Genomic DNA, 17,463 nt, shown 5'->3' with positions numbered 1-17,463 from the left:
CATTTGACATAAAGCTCCAAAAACAGCATTTACACTCAAATAACTTTGTTTTAATTAATAATGTCCCTACCAAAGCTGAAATCAAACCTACGCCCTTAAAGACCCGCTTTGCATGAATGAAAACAGGTAGGATGAACGCATACTTGTCTTTCCATTCTTCTTTGTATGCTCTATTTTAGCTGGTAACCTCTTTGTACTCATTGGAACTAATATTCTGATAAACACTTTGAATGACAGGCATGTTGGGTGGTACTTTGTAGTTGTGATAATATTTCCAACACATGTTGATATTGGCTGGTCCATCACAAATATCTGCTTCCCCTTGTTCTTTGTGACAATAATGGGAATTTAGACAAAACCACTGACAGTGAATTTTATATCAAAATACTCAAATCCATTTTAATTAAAGAATTTGTTCCATCAGCCCTTGTATTGAAATTCATTAAAATGCTTTCCCCGCATTTTGTGTCTGCCTCACACAATTCGTCTCTTTAATGTTCCATTGATCGCTTTTCATTTGATTTGAAATGAGGAGATATCAGCACCACCGAGCTGACAGCACCTGAGGAATTAGACTAATGGAATGGCAGTTTTTTTCATGTTGTAACAAAGGTAGCACCGAAAACTAATGGATATTGTTTTCCTCCCCTATCTGCCGCCTAATCTCACAAAGGCTGCATCACAGATAGCTAGATTGTGGTGATCCACCCCCCAGTGTCAGAGAGGGAATTAATTAGGAAACCTTTGCTAATTTTTTGCAGCCTGCCGCCTAGGCCTGTTTGTGTGTGTGTCTGTGGGTGTATCACTGCCCCAGAGAAATTACCTGCCAGAAAAAAGGGAAGCATTTACTATTCCATTGAAATTGATTTATGTGGGGACACAAGGAGGCCGGGCAGAGGTTAAAGCGGGATCCGAATAAGCCGTGACCTACAAATTAACACCTCATGTGCGGCCTAAATTTACCATACCTGATTAAAAGCCTGAGTCTTGTTAAGAGGTGTTTCTGATTGTGCTTTCCACTTTGAGTGCACTCTGGTAAGGCTTGTTTTCTGCAACTGCATCTTGAATTGTGGGTAATTAGCAGGTTGCAGCTCTAGCTTCAGCTCTCAGATTGAGCACTCACCCTGCCATTCAAAATTCTAATCTATCCTCTTTGACCGCTTTGAAAGAGATAGGAAATGTAGTGCTCTTGACGGCTGAAATTGTTTTAGGATGACTGGAGAGAGGTTTGATGGGGGGAGAAATGCATTTAGGTGAAAGCCATCTCTGTGGAAAAGCTATCTCACCTCTGATTGTTGTATTTCGTTCAACCTGTACTTAAGAATCTCAACAAAACCACCTCATTTTGTTCAGGAACAAGTGTTGCTTCCCTGCCTGGTACATGGAAGAGTATAAAACAGTAACTCCAACAAGCGGGTAGTGAATTTCAGATTAGAATTTTCATCTGTTCAATTGGGATTGTTTTCACTTAAATGGTAAATAAGATACACATGATGATTTCAGCCTGGTTGCACTATACAAGTTATCAAATTTGACATCTGAATGTTAGATACAATCAGCAGTGTTTTTCACATTTCGACTCCAGTTTACTAATTGGACTCATTGTAGCTTCATTTTGGACGTCTGTGAGTGTAGCCATTCAAAGCCTTTTTTAAAAGCTGGACTTGTTTGGACTTAGATTCAATCATTAGAGCTGATGATTATTAGGCGTAAACAATTTGCTTGAGTTCATGAAGCTAAAGTTTATGTTGTTGTTTCTGTTTCAAGGCTTTGATCAAACTTCGGCCCTTAATGATCCAAATCAAAAATGGGTATTAGACCAGATGTAACAGAATTCACGTTGATGATGTTTACTTTAGGGTAAAATGAGAAAAGACTGTTCCACCTGCTGTTAGCAGTCCTATAGAGGGACTTGTTCATCAGGCACGCAGACAGGAGAGTTCATTCGTACGCAGCTACCCTGGCAACCAAAGCCAACAAGAGGCCCACTCCAGCTCAGCGCGTAAATAAAAGAGGACCAAAATGGAAAAGGGAAACATAACGCAGTGAGGGACATGAGGCCCGCGGCCACTTGAAACAGAGGAGACGGACCCAAACTGGGCCTGAAACCGGTGATTGTTAACGAGGATCCTTTCCCTGCCTAATTGCTATGTCTGGACTGAGAGGATCCTTGTTTATCCCTCTGCAGGGCTCTGATTGCATGCTTTGGCTGCTTCAGGGTTGCTCAGCACAGCTCTTAGACTTTCTATGTCTGTATGGACACACCCCGAAATGATCGTTCCCAGGCCAAGTGAAAACACCCACTGTGAAACTGTCTGCGTCGCTCCCGTCAAAAGCCTTTATCTGGACTGGGTAGTTATGATTACAAAACCATATCACCCCCTGTAACAGTCAGTCAGTCCCATGCTATTGAAATGAATGAGCTGGAAAGAAGGACATGGCTACGATCATGTCAAAGAAATTGGTATCATGCTCAGTAGAACTCCTGAACGGGTTTAAAGTTAGCATTTCGATAAGTGAACGTTTCCAGGCCTTCCTTGGTCGTCAGAAAGTTCTCCATGCTATGGGGTTAAGAGAAGAATGGCTCCGGTTCACTTTGAGGAAGTTTGCTCCCTGTCTTCGTCGCTGTTGCTGCGGGGGGTGTCCAGATGCCATTAAAAGCGGAGCTGTTTTTAGTGAGCCCCAGCTGGCGCGCTAGCTGCCTCCTCTCTGATGGTGTCATGGATGTTGCCAGCAGTATGCTGCTGCTCCGTGCCTCTCCCTGGAGACTCGTTCTGGGGAATAATGGGCAGGAGGAGAATGGAGGTCCTCTAACTGAGATTAATTAGGGTTTTTTGTATTATGCTAAACACAATAGCAATCGCAGCTCCGGCTGAATAGCTTATTGTCTTATTTCCAATGCTTTTCTCTAAATATGTATAAGGAGCAAAATGGCTCCAGTTTTTTTCTGCTCCATGCCGACGTTTCGATCGTGTCCTTGGTCGATAATGAAACCTAAACAATACTGGAAGATTGGCAGAGTAAGGTTTCTCGTAGGGTGAGGTATCTGTCCGAGCTCAGATCAGCTCTTTGTTGCAGGTTCATAATGCATAAATGTCAATGCCACTCATTCTTCTGCTCAGTGGGCTATCATGTCTCTGGGGCTAACCAATGCATATGGATAAGGTGATTAATTCAGTATATAAAAAAAGAAAACCATATGTATATTTTCTTTTTTTGTTTTTGTTTTTTGTTGCATGCACAGTAACAATACAATTGGTTGAATAGGGCCTTGACTTTCTAACCTGGACAAAGGTTGTTTTTTGTTTACGACCATGGGGTAAACAGTGGAAGAGGGGGAACCACTTAGACTGGTAGAGGAGAGGAGAACTCTCACTGACTGAAGGACGTCAGGAATTAAATCAGAATTTAAATCACATCAGCAAAAGATGAGATTTGCAGAGGGTGGGGCGTATGTGAAGAGGGGTGTCCGTGATGTGAAGAGAAGCTAATTGTGTTTGAGGCATCCCCAACTTTGTGTGGACGTCGCATGTACCTTCTGTGTGGAGGATTGGAAGGTTGAAAGGTTAAGGAGAAACCCCATTATATGATTAAGGTGCCAAAACAGTACAGCAAATTACCTCGTCTGATCAATTCATAAATTCATTCCCTGGGACGTCAGTCTTAAGATTTCCAATTTGTTGTGTTTGTATGGTAAGAACGTACTGTGGGTTCCATCAAAATTGGATTTGAACCGTCTACCTTCAACAGGCTCCTCCAAACACACCACCAGTGTGTCTGCACTCTATTAATTCATGCTTGTCTTGATGGAGGACATATTTGTGTACTGTATTTCAATTTAGTCTGTGCAATATGAACAATTATGGCTAATCATATAGCTAGGGAACGTGTAACAAAGATGTCTAGGTTGGTGTACAGTGTGTTTGCTGTAGTGCTTGCTGTTCATTCAGAGGATATAGATACAAAGTGCCAATATCCCATGTTAAATTATAAAGCAAAATGTAACAGCCCATGTTTCCAAAGAGAATATTTAATATGCACATTTTTTGTTTAAGTGCTTCTGGCCTGTATGTCTACCTTTAAAACTCGTCAAGAACTATCTGTGCTTTTGTTCAGACTTGACAAAGAAACCACCGGAAACCTGCTCTGGAAAGCTATAGATGAATATTTTTATATTTCGATATTTTTTTATATCAGACCCTTTCAGATTTCAAAAGGACACAGGGAATGTACCGGAAGGCTTGGGAAATAGAGCAGGGGCCTCGGCTCTTCACATTAACAGCCTAACCCTCACAGTGAGAGCATTTTTGATTGGTGGCAGAAAGTGAGAATAGCCCTGTCTTCATTGACATTTCCGAAGCGGCTGCCATGCTTTTCTGCGGCTGTGACCTCTGTGAATTTTATTAGCAAATGAGACCTGGAGGGTTTGGGTTTAAAGAGCGCCCCTTCATTCTGATTTCCCCCACATAATGATTTTCACAGAGTTCAGGACCTGAATGGAGGAGAAATAATGAGCACTAGTCATTACTGCAAATTATATCCTCCACTCTGGCCATCACTCAACTCATAATGAATCTAAATACCCCCAACCTATAGACTTTGATGATTAGTAGCAGACAGTTTCATGTCCGTGTGAACTAAATTAGTTGAGACTATGTACTATGTGAGAGATTCTCCTCCGCACAGTAAAACGGATTGAAATATGTATGGGAGATTTCGCTACATTTGTGGAATGGAAAGTCATCTAGGCTACTTTTCTCAGCACTGGTAGATGTTTTAGGTGATTTAGAAGAGATCTCAATGAAAGCAATTCTGTTCTTGAATACACTACACTAAAGACCTATCAATGTCAAATTCGCTGTTGTGGGTTCATTAGAACAAGGGAAAGTAGAGATGATGTTTTCAATGGCAGACCCCCTATAGAATAGTCATTACTGGCCTCCCATGCTCCAGGCTAATGTTTATGTAGCGGTGCGTTCAGCACTGACAAATGAGGATTTCTTTACATGACTCCATGCTCTAGTACACGTGCGGTGACTGTTTATGATACCGTATGAGTGGTAAAAAGAAACTTAACACCCCGGTGTTTGGATACTACAGTATCAATCTTATCTGTAGATGCTAGCTGCTATAAACTACTACCACATGAAATTGCTTAGTGGCTTGTGATGTCAGATGAGGCATTTAGCTTGTGATTGATCACCAATTTACCATCAAGCCTCCACACCAAGGTGCCACTTTGAAAAATATCCCCCTGGACTAGATCCTCAAGGGGAAAGTACCTGTCTATCGCAAATGACCAAACTTTGGCCAATTCCCCAGCACCTTGTCAATTGAGGTGGGTTGTAGGGTCAAAGTATTAACTTGATTGAAGCTCTCAGAGGCTGGATAAAGGCAACTTGTCTGTTGTTATTCCAGAGCCCCCCCCCTCCCTCACACACACACACACACACACATCCCATCTATGATGTCATTATACTCTATAACCAGTCTGCTACTTGATTGATTGGGTGAGTGAAAATGAAACCTGTGGCAGTTGCTAGAATAAGTGTGTCTATTGAAACCTAAGTGCACAAACTGTAACTTTTGTATTGGATTCTAATGACAAACTAGTGAGCTACTGTCATAAAGAAACAGCGAGCAAGCAAACAGTCAGCAAGACAGCCATCTCATCGGCAACATGCGAGTGCAGAAAATGCTATATGTGCCTTCCTCGTGTGATTTCTTTCACATAAATTCAGGAACTATGTCAGTTGGCCTTCTCTTCTAAAGGCTGCATGAACAATGTAGCATCAGCAGCTGGAGCATTTTATCTGTCCCTTATCCATTTTTCATTAGACATATAGGAACCTGCATGTTCTCCATGTTCACTCATCACCTTAATAAGAGGTGAAAGTGGCCTACATTAGAATGATAATAAATCTCTTCTCCAGAATACCGTAGACAATAGCAGGGATCTGCCCTTTCTGGGTAGTTCAGACAGCCCTCAAGTGTGCAGAGAGCTCTATATTTTTAATTGGTCCCGAACATGGCATTGTTAAGCAATGAGAGAGAAAGAGAGAGAGACAGAGAGAGACAGAGAGAGACAGAGAGAGCCTTTTCAGAACACCCTTGCATGTTGGTCGCTTTCACATTAGCACAGCACTAACACAATCTCATTATAGTTTGCTCTAAGACTAGACGGCTAATTAGCTTGTCGTCCTGTAGTAGGTCCAGCAGTGTATGTGGTCATTAGGCTTGAAGAACACAAAGGGTGGGTGAATGACAGTCAGAGTCAGGGCATGTCATCAGGGAACTGGATGGACCCTGTGAGAGACAGGGCAACAGTGACAGGATGATGTGTTAAAGCGGTGTCATTTAAATCATTCTCCAGAAAGAAAGATGCTCCTTGCAACTGGAAAATAAGTTATGTTATGTATTCATATTTACATTTCTTGAGAAGATCAGCATCAGAGCTTTGTTGGAGACACATTTTATACCTTCATTTTTTATGTATTTATTCCTAACGTGAAATTCCTTATTTCCTAATTCCTATTCCCAGAGTGTAATTTCAAGTATTATCAAAAGGTTTGTTAAGCCTTATGATACACCACTCATGCACAGGAAGTGTGTCTATTTATATTACAAAGCCATGCTAGTCACATCTCCAACTGTTGCTGGAGAGACCCGACTTTTATCTTTAATTACCTGTATAGAGAGCACAATGATGGATCAATCTCCTGTTCAACAGTGTCAGAACACGATTGTTCCAAGTGAATAGTAAGCAACCTGTTTTAATCATAGAGGAGAGCACTGGAGCTGGTTCCTTTGTCTCTGTAAAGTGAGCTTCAATTGAACTATTCATCATCTGATTATTAGTGCTGGTTCAAATCACACAGGGGCCCCTGACGCCCCTCAGGAGAGGGACTGAAAGGTTGCAGCACCTGACCAGATGGGTTAGGATTATTAGAGGCAGCTTCTATGGAGCCACCCGATCAGAGTTGGACAGCCTAGTGTCTGAAGGCTGCTCCTTATCCTACTCCTCCTCATCAAAGGGACATCGCTGTATCCGAAGAAAAACTGACTGGTGGAATTGAGTGTTTGAGAGGGAAAAGGGAGGGACATGCTATACCTGCCTCTATGTACCGAGGTATCCAGACCAGTTCTTTCATACACATTGTGTGGCCTTGTCGATAAGTGGCAATCTGTTCCCTGATAATAACCTTGGAAAAGGGGTGACATTTCATAGCATTTTCACTGTTCAAACAAAAGCTAGTCCACTCTCCTTGCTAGTACAAGGTTTGGTTATGTTCACATGATCTAAATCCTGTCGGGATCCAGATAGACAGAGTCCCAAGAGGTGTTATTGCATGACAAACAAAGCAGAGGGGCTTGACTCAGTGTCATCACAGCTCAGAGCTCTTCTCCTCTCCTCCTCCTCCTCCTCCTCCTCCTCTCCTCCTCCTCCTCCTTTTACATTCTGTAAACATGACAGATCCCTTGCTCGTTATCTGAGGCTAGGAGACAGATGGAATTGGGAAGCGTTACGAGAGGAGCACAACAAGACAACTGGGCAAGCCTGAGTCGGTCACGGAACAAATAGGGTTCTGCTAAAGGTTGTTTGGCTGTTTCACTCCTGGGGCAAACTTCCTGTCAACATCTTTTACCCGCTTTACCTGCCTCACCCTGGTACCTCCATGGATCAGGAGGACACATGACAAACAGTTCAGATCCATAACAGTTTATTTTTGTCAGTTTAGGTTTTATGTTTCATGTTTCTGCTTACTACTACTTTCTGCAGTCATTCTTCCCCAAACTATGTAAATGTATTCTGTACAATAATGAATGAAACTATATTCTTTGCTATTTTCAATCATATTTTCAATGCAACCCCCTTTTCGTCTACTCTTTTTCTATGCTCTTACAGCTTTCCTAAACTGAAAGATGAAAACAGATGACGAATTATGTAGTCTCTATCCATTTGATTAAGAGTTTTGTCAATATAATTTGGTTATTGACAAGTGAATTGGTATTAACCTTTAATATTCAACCAAAATTAGGAAATCTAAATGGGTCGTGCTCTACATTTTTTGCTATTGATTTTTCGTTGTATTGTTTTTTCCCTCCAGTAAGCTCATTTGGGCTCCAGCCAAACTTCTTAAAACCTAGTTATTAGTAGAATGGAAAGACTGGGATGAATAGGCTTCTATACATTCAAAGAAACAATTCAAATCAAGCCATTTCACAGCAGTGACCGATATTACACGGCATCCAAAAAACAACATATCCAAATCACTTTGAACGTGGTCATACGCGATTCATGCCTTGGTAACAAACACCCATCAACACAGTCTTGTCACACTCTGTGTCCCAGGCTCAGCCTTCATGATGGTGAACACGTCGGGGCGTTTCGCTGGACAGAAGGCCCTGCTGCTCACGCCCCAGCTGAAGGAGAACGACACCCACTGTGTCATCTTCCACTACTTGATCTCCGGCCGGGACGGCAGCCATCCTGGGTTAGGGTTAGACGGCAGCCATCCTGGCCAGCTCAACGTCTACATCAGAGAGAACAACAGCCCCATGGGGATGCCCGTGTGGAACGTGTCGGGACCCGCCACGCGCACCTGGGGTCAGGTGGAGCTGGCCATCAGCACTTACTGGCCCAACTTCTATCAGGTGAGACCGCAGGGCGTGTGTGAGCCGTTTGAGGAGCCTAAGGAGGACACGAGATGCTTGGAAAGGCAAGGAAAGAAAACACGCAAGCTTGTTGTTTCCAGAAATGAGGTCTGGACTCTTATACTACAAATACTTTTCTTGTGAGATGGCAATGACTCCACCGTGCGTAGGTGCTAGTAGACTTCCTGGCCTCCATCAGGAACAGTTCTAAATGATTTCTTTTTGTCCCTGGAACTCATTTTCACTTACCAATGCACATGACTGCAGGACAGGCGAGGTTGATTTCACACATGCCTGCCTGTTAGTCTTCCCCTGACTCATTCAGAAAGGAAACCAAATGTTAATTGATGCAGAGAGACCCCTTGACCTCCCAATGGGAGATTGGGCCCCCGTGAATTATTTCATTATGGCTGCCAGCGCCAGCCCATAGAGAAGCTGAAGGGAGAGATCCAGGCTGCTCATCACAATGACCCTGATAACTTAGTTAACAAGGTACACTGCTGGGGATCTCCCACTATGCAGAGGAGCCCAGGAGCCAGACCTTTCTTCTCCTCGATAATGAGGACCACATAGAGGGGAAGGAACAACTGAGGACAGCAGAGTTGAGTCACAGCAACAGTTCACACTCACTGCTAACATGACCAGTGACCCTGACATACAGTACACAAGACTCCTTTCACTTTTCTTAAGACGTGCAATAGGCTGAAAGACCCTATGAGAGATCAGTTATACACTAATCCATCTACCGGCATTTGTGTTTATTTACCCTCTGTAAAGAATAAATAATCGTCGCCAATGAATGACTTTCGTAAAAGGCTATACTTGTTGACTATGAATGCATAATAATATTTCACCCACGTCTTTACCCTTTTGTGACAGTCTCCCCTTATTGATGTGACATTCAGACTTGGAGTAGAGGCGTTCATTTGAACACACTCAGCAATCTTGGTTTGGGACCAAAAAGAGATATTATATTCTTCTCCATGTGTTCAGGGAAATCCTTAGCATCTGTTGCCATTCAACCCCCAACTGAAAGCATGTCTCCCTTTATAATGGTTACAACTGACAACACGGAAAACTTTTGAGGATGCTAATGATCTTTGTACCACTCAGAGAGGAAAAAAAGCCAAAGCAACCGTCAAAATGATATCTAATTAGCATCACAGCCCTAATTATAGGTTTCTTTAATTGCATAGTAACCTAAGTGATTGTCAAAATGAAACCACCTGGTACTTGGAAATTATCTTTTAATTACTGGTTAAGCTTTTCTTTTTCAATCAAAATTAGTCGTTTGTGATTATGAGTTTGCTGTCAGGTCATCCCTAAAACTTTTAATTAAGTGTGTCCAAGAATTTCCAAAATAGCTGGAAGATGATAAACACTATCCTCTTCGATATAGTCTATTGTTTACAATCTATGTTTGTCTGTCTGTCTATATTTTCCATCTCTGTCTTCACTGTACTTTCTGTTAGAGATATACCTACTCTATGCATTGGACAGGTTTCAGTACTCCAGCATCAAACAGAAATACAAGTTTCCCCATTGGAAGTCATGTCAGTTCGTCAAGCCTATGGCTGCACTGATGTATCCTCATGCAACATGTACTCAGCTCAATCCCATAGAGATACCAGCTGTATAGATAAAGGCATGCAGTCCAACACTACTGTAGGCCCTGCACCTGTCACTGTGATAAATGGGCATGTTGAACTTTCCTGTGACATCAAGTGCTTTTGTCCCCAGTGTACATTCTCACTCAATGGGTCAGGCTCAATTATGCACTGCACTATCAGTGATGTTCAAATCAATTATATCAAAGCCATTAGCGAAGCAGACTGATGTCTGTTGCACAAACAAAAGATTTCAATTAGAGAGCGGGGGCCACTTCATTTGTCTGGTGGCAATGATATGGAGTGGTTGGCCTTTTAATTTCCTTTAAATTAGGCTGTAATGAGGCCATAATTGGCACCCGAGCCATTCACTTTAATATTTCACAAGACAAAGAATGAAATTTATAATTAGAGGCCTTATCTGAAGGCATTCTGCTCCCCAGATGACAATGGGAGCTATCTCCTTTTCAGCCTTCCCGGGGTATAAAAGACATTCCAGAGATGTGTGTCCCTAGGCTACGACTAGCACACCAGGACGTTTTCGTATTCCATCACTACCATGCATCAGCATGTATAGGAGACAGTGGAGTGTATAGGGTATATTTATGTCGTGAAGGCATGTGAAGCATGTCCGTCTGTGTGTGTGGGGTTACTGGGCTGGTGTGCCACACCCAGGTTTTGGTGAGCGCTGGCATTCCATTTCCCTTTTGACCCCCCAGCAGCTTGTAGTATACATAACCGTAACATTTCACTGGGCCTCGCCCTCTGTCATCACAGGCTAGGAATAGCATTGAATGACTACATGTTGTTACAGTGCCTCGCCTAATAAAGTCACGTATCGAAGCCTGCACATTAGTTCTAATCACCAAGAATAACTCCAGGCCTGTTAGGAATGTGGGAGCCGCTCTCTCCATTCCGTACGCCCACATATCATTGTTAGCTTCTCCATTAGACGTTAAGGTAAAAGAATATGTATGGTACCTTTCGGTTCCTGATCGCTCGCAATGGTGCTGCACTATAGTGCTGCTGCTGGGACCACCCGGCGCTCACCTGATTTACCCTTCACATTTCAATGCCGCCATTCATCTCCTGTACATATCACATTAACGAACCGCCGGTTGTTCCTGAAAGCGGCTTAACCGCACTATCAGTATGGGTGACATGACTTGTAAAGCTGGACTGGCTGCTGTGGACATAGGCAAATGCCATTTGAAGCGCGTGTCCATTTATCACCGTTGTTATGAGCCTTCTCTTTGCTCCTCAGATCGTCTTTGAAGTGGTGACCTCAGGACAGCGTGGCTTGTTGGCCATCAAAGATGTCGTCCTCCAGGGCCACCAGTGCAGTAAGTCCCGTCTCTTCCACTATAAAAGCCCATCATCAAACGCTCCTTGTCCTCTCTCTGACACCCTCCAAATATCAATATACTAGATCTTTTTCAAGGAGCTCAAGCCAAACAACAGGGCATTTCACTGTACTGATACAGTGGAACTAAAGTATCCCCGACCTACACATACCCTTACTCTCGGAATCAAATTTATAGTGGTGGTAGTTGACACACATAAAGCCTGTCCGGAATATATTGCTGAAGGAGCTGTGTTAAATCTGTCCTTAGACAGAGAGAGAAGGATAGGGATTAAATACAAGTGCGGGAGCTGCCTATGCCACATATGCCACAGCCGTATTTCAGAATCCACATTTCTATCCCTCTCCCTCAAGAAGGATACGCAAGCCTCTCTGATGTGTGTAAGCCAACAACACACTACTCACTCTGAATAGGATCAGCAGCTCTTCAAAGTGTCTCGCCAAACTAAATCACAGGTGTATTTAGGGTTTTCGACACTGTCTCTTCTTGGTTCTTGCAGCTCACGCGTGAGCCTCTGAGTCGGTCACATGTTAGCTTCACAGCTATTCCCTAGACCTATGCTAAAAGGTCTCATAATGGTATGGCTGCCATCTAATACCGTCTAATCCTGAATCAATACCTCCAGGCTTTTCATCAATTGATTAGTACTTACTCTAGCTTTCATAATTGCATCAGGTAGCATTTGTTATATGCTAATATCCCCGTAACCATTCCAAACCAGTGGAATTCCTGCAAATGTTATGTCAATGAGATAGATTGTATGGCGATTGGCTCAGAATATAAATGTGGAAAAGTAGATCAATGAACACTTGCAACGTGATAGATGTTTAAATGTCTAAACGTGGCTGGATCAATACACGGTTGAGTGTTGAGTGGTTTTCTCTGTGTGATAAGCAGGGCGATCAGATGTGGTTCGTGGTGGAAGACAGCCAATTCATTTTCTATTTTTACGACCACATGGAATATGTTGCTCAAAGGTGTGATTATGACACTGGGTGGTCTGCCTCTGTACACCATTAAAAAAGATGTTAGTGATGAGAAAAATAGAACTGTCTCCTCTGGCATTGAAGGGATTGACAGGTCAAAGTAATAAAAGAGGCTTACTTCAAAGGCATTTTATGAAATTAGAAGTATAACTGAAAGACTTGATGAAAATTATACAATTAGCTGTTTTAGTGTCTGTAGAGATTTGGTTGTGTTTCAAATCAAGGTTGGCCTTGTTGAATTGGCCTATTTTGTACATATAAATGGAAGACTAATCAAAAATGTGCTATATAAATTAATTCACATGGATTTAGACTATATCCTATGTGATCTTCCTCGTAAGGAACATAAATAAAGAGAATTCTGAGCTTTTGTAGTTTCCCATCAATTAATGAAAGGATGACAGTCGAATTATAGAAATTACTGTGTGAAAGCAAAACTTTCTTAAGTAAAACAATTCAACACAAAGATTTTTGCAGTACAGTATTCGTTCCATGGGGTTTTACTAATCGTGTTGTATTTGTGTTTGAATAGTGAACACTCCTCACTTCCTGACCATAAAGGGTGTGGAGGTAAATGCTGGACAGACGGCCACCTTCCAGTGCACCGTCAACGGACGCAAGAGAGACAACTTCAACCTCTGGCTGCAGGTGACAGCACTACAGCCCACAGCACTACAGCCTACATCATTACTCATCCTCTAGTCTAATCCTCTAATCTATGATGGAGCTTCATCAACAGGAAGCAAACAGGCATTTGACCACGCAAAGAATCCCCAATCAGTACGGCTTTTGTCTGAAACACAACAAATATATTTTCTTCAACTGAATCCTTACTCCAATGAGTGACTTAGAAAGCCCATTTACCCGTAAAACCCCTCACCCACAGTGCCTTCCTACCTGACATACATTCAGGGTTTCCATATCAGCGAGCTTTGTTCCTAACCCACGTAAATGTAGGATACAGGACCTATGTGGATAGCTTGAACTATATATACACTCCACGCTGTTTACCAAACCTCAGAGCCACTTCATATTGACCTTGTTCGGTGCAGCGTAGGTACTGCATCTGGCAACCATCACCCCACTGGCCCTGGCTGCTAAGCACACTGTCACATATGTGATCAGTGGGAGCATGGCGCTGGGTAAAGGTCCTCTGCCAGGTACTCCATCATTTTAACAAACACGTCCTCATTAGCACAGGAGCTGGAAAACAAACATTAAGTGAAGTCCCCCGATGACAGTAATGAAGAAATATTTCTAATGAACAAATGTCCCCCATCTGCCTGCTGTGTGGGGTGACAGCTGGGGAGAGCCCAGTGTGTGTGTGTGTGTGTGTGTGTGTGTGTGTGTGTGTGTGTGTGTACATGTGTGTGCACATATGATAAATGCACCGCTGCCTACCATCTACGAAAGGGAGTCAACACACTCACACAGACACACACACACACAAAACATCCACAGTCATCAAAACCCACAAGGTCAAGCCACTTCCCTAATTAAAGCTCTCCATGTTCGAGCCTCACCAGTGTGTTTTTCTCGGCTCCAAACAGGGCATCGGTGGACGGGAGGCCCCAATGAAATCCACTAAACCTTGGAACAACAGACGCTTCATTGGCACTTTTGATGTGGAGAACACCACCAAGGGCGACTCAGGACGCTACCGCTGCATCGTTCATTCAGACAAAGGTGTTGGAGTGTCCAATTACGGAGAGCTGACCATAAAGCGTAAGTAGAGATCCGGCGCATCTCACAATCAGCCCCTTTTGAACGATCAGGATGTGAAATTATACTTTGGATTGACCTAAAACAATGTAAAGGGAAGGTGAACAGAAACCCAGAAATGAGCTGCAAGTTGTTTTTGTTCGAGAAACATCTCCTGAAAGGTGATGCCAATGATGCCAAACACAGGCTAGCTGCATGTGGATTTGTTACCTTGAGGACGTTGATATTTCCTGTAAAGCCTGCCCTTGAGCGACCACAATTCCGCCTAAAAGAGCACAAAGCCGGGAGGCGCCAGGGTTTACAGTAACCTCACCGATATTACACTCCTGCAGTCATTTGATATGAATTTATGGAGTCGTCAGAAACTAAATCCTGCAAGGCCTCACTTTCCTATAGCCTATAGTCCGGTAATGGCCTTCTATATTTCTTCACCTCAATTTTCTCCCTCCGCTCTCAATTGAATTTACTGCCCTGTTTTTTTTTTGTCTCCCAGCTTTATGTGATTGATAGGTTTAATCCTGACTGTCCAGATCGAGGTCTGTCAATCACAGTAAAATGGCTGGGCCCAAGCACTCTGGCGCAGAGAGAGATAAAGTCTATGTGCCTCAGTGTATCAGTGGGCTTCAGTGGATTGTTCTCAGAGAATTTAGTGACATGTGGTAGACAGCAACAACAAACCCAAATGTATTTGCATAAACAGACAAACCGTATGCAGCCAAACATACCCCCTCTGTGGCTGCTTCCAGAAAGGAATTTTGCCAAATATTCCATTTGACATGTCGTTAGAGATTTGTCACTGACGATAAATTAATCAAGTGTATGTGTCATAAAAAGACAATTTCCATAGTCTTAAATACAATTTCCACTCTAGTTAAAGGCATATATCAGATATTTAGATTGTTCAGATCATCCGGTATTAAATTGTGTAGACACGTTTATGATCTCACAAGCCTTCGGTTGAGAGTCCATAAGACAATGACCTCAGCATAAGCCAACTTGTCACAGCGATTTTCAAGGCATTTTCCCGGTCATAAGTGTCAGACATAAAACACCAGTATCTCATCTTATTGTACAAGTCATAAAACCAGTGCTTAACCTGCAGTAATGTCTTTGAATCATAAATCCTGCTTAAATGTGTGTTCACCATATCTGGAGCGGGTTTTTTGGGAGGAGTGACTGTACAGTAATTCTGTAGATTATCTTCCCTCTCCAGTCCCAGCCGAGCTCTCGCTTGGGTCCTCATTACCATACACTGCTCCTCCTTCAACATGAGGAGAGTGAATGCTTGATTATCTGGGATAATCACTTCTGCTTTTTCATGCCAATGTTCCATCACATTTATCTGCCTGTGTGGAAGAGTGCTTGCTGTTTGGTTCCGTGGCGCTACACGCGTCTCCCCGATGCACGACTTCCCAGACCCCCATCGAGATGCGTCTCCGGCAGCGCGGCCAGGGCTTCTGAAATGACTATAATTACCCCCTGTCTGTGTGCTCTCTGGCTGCGTGTTGCCCTGGCTGGAATCACAGCAGAGCCTTACCGTTAGCCGTCGACGCTGACACACAGCTACAGTGTCGCGTGGCGTCAGTGTCTGGGCTAATGATAAATGCCACCGTTATCATCAAAACGAGCTTGTCATTTTTCATCCCTTGTCCTCGCTCAAATCATTAGTCGATCAACTCTCAACAAATCCGGCCAATCGGTAGACTGGACAACGTCACGAGGACCTCTTCCATCTTACCTAGAGGCAGACTCAGTGTTTGTCAACAGACAACAAAGGGAGGTCTAGTAACAGACAGGCCTTCTTATAACTGACGCCACAATAGGCCGGCTTGTGGTCTGTGGGGCAGATGATGACGGGAGGTGAAGAGAATGAGGTGACGATGTGTGTGTGTGTGTGTATTGGCAGACAGACAGGTGCTGTGCTGGAGAAGGACACAGCTGTCCCCTGGCCGCCTGGCCGCCTGCTCCACATCGCAGCAACAGCTGTTTGCTGACCCTGGTGTATGCCGCTCCCTCTCAGCTGTGGACAGGCCCTCTCCTGCCAGCACTGGGGACGCTCTCTGACCAAAGTTGCCCCACTGTCCCAAAGCTTCCTCGCGAGGCTTAAACGGAAGTCATTATCATCTTGTTTCATGTTTCAGAACCATGAATGTTTGTCAGTGGGACACTGGGATAATAATACAGGTCTTCCGGGTTTTTAGGATCATTTCGAACGGAGGACCTTGTTTGAACTTGAATATAAACGCTAGATTTGTTGAAAATAAAGCGTTGTTTTACTAGCAGTTTATCTTTTTAATTACCTTCAGGGATTGTTGTTTAATTAAGTCCGTGCATCAGTATAAGAAGAAGAAGATGACCCATATGTTCACTCAGAAGACATGATTTGCCTTAAGTGTCTTTTTGGCACTGCAGATTGTTTCATTGCAGTAGTGTATGCTCTAATGTTGCTTGGTACACGAGCAACACTACCATGAGAGTCCTGATCGATTGAATTCCTTTGGAGCTGCTGCTTGTTGCCTATGGTCATCCCTTTCCCTAACAAAGTACCACTGAATCTGCTCCACTCAATAGAGATTTCTATAGCTCTCTTTTCAGAGGCCTTCTGCACTAGCTTGCCACAGCTTGTTAATTTGTGACTGGAATCATGTGGGTCACTGTCTGGATTCCCTGCAGTGTTACAGAAGCCATTTTGTCTTGTCCTGACATCTGAGTGTGATGGCTGGTCCTTCTACTGATGAACCCCACTGAAGATTTTTGCATAGGTTTTGGTCTATAGATGTGAGATTACCTGTTGTTATGCTGTTCACACAGGGAAAGGTATGATGATCTTAGTTCTGTGTTTGTTTAAATCTTTCAGGATTTTAAAGCTGTTATTAAGATTTGATATTATCAACATTGTACCACAACACACAGGAACAAAAGCCTGCTTGAAAACCACAACAAACGATTTTGCAGTGCCATTGTTGTTATTGCTAATATACTGGCATGCTTAACTGGCAACGTTGATTTAAAACAACACCAGATTTTCAACCCCATTGGTCCCTGAGGGATAACTACAGATAATCACAACAATGTCGATAGAGACACCTGCCACCGCTGCCTTATGTCCCTGTCTGGATCGGAACATGT

General features: G+C 43.2%; 1 protein-coding gene across 7 annotated transcripts in view; it reads left to right on the top strand.

Moving 5' to 3' along the window:
* Positions 1-17,463, top strand: part of ptprt (protein tyrosine phosphatase receptor type T) — a 100,951-nt gene that overhangs the window by 23,579 nt on the left and 59,909 nt on the right. For 6 of the 7 annotated variants that reach the window (XM_047027889.1, XM_047027887.1, XM_047027890.1 and 3 more), the window contains exons 3-6: positions 8,354-8,655; positions 11,527-11,605; positions 13,145-13,260; positions 14,163-14,337. In XM_047027889.1, the coding sequence (XP_046883845.1) occupies positions 8,354-8,655; positions 11,527-11,605; positions 13,145-13,260; positions 14,163-14,337 (672 nt within the window). The remainder of the gene's footprint in view (positions 1-8,353; positions 8,656-11,526; positions 11,606-13,144; positions 13,261-14,162; positions 14,338-17,463) is intronic. The other variant, XM_047027888.1, reaches the window with a different exon arrangement.

This window comes from Hypomesus transpacificus, chromosome 10 (genome assembly GCF_021917145.1).
Source record: "Hypomesus transpacificus isolate Combined female chromosome 10, fHypTra1, whole genome shotgun sequence".
Classification (NCBI taxonomy): Eukaryota; Metazoa; Chordata; class Actinopteri; order Osmeriformes; family Osmeridae; genus Hypomesus; species Hypomesus transpacificus.
This window is presented reverse-complemented; position numbering and strand designations above follow the sequence as displayed.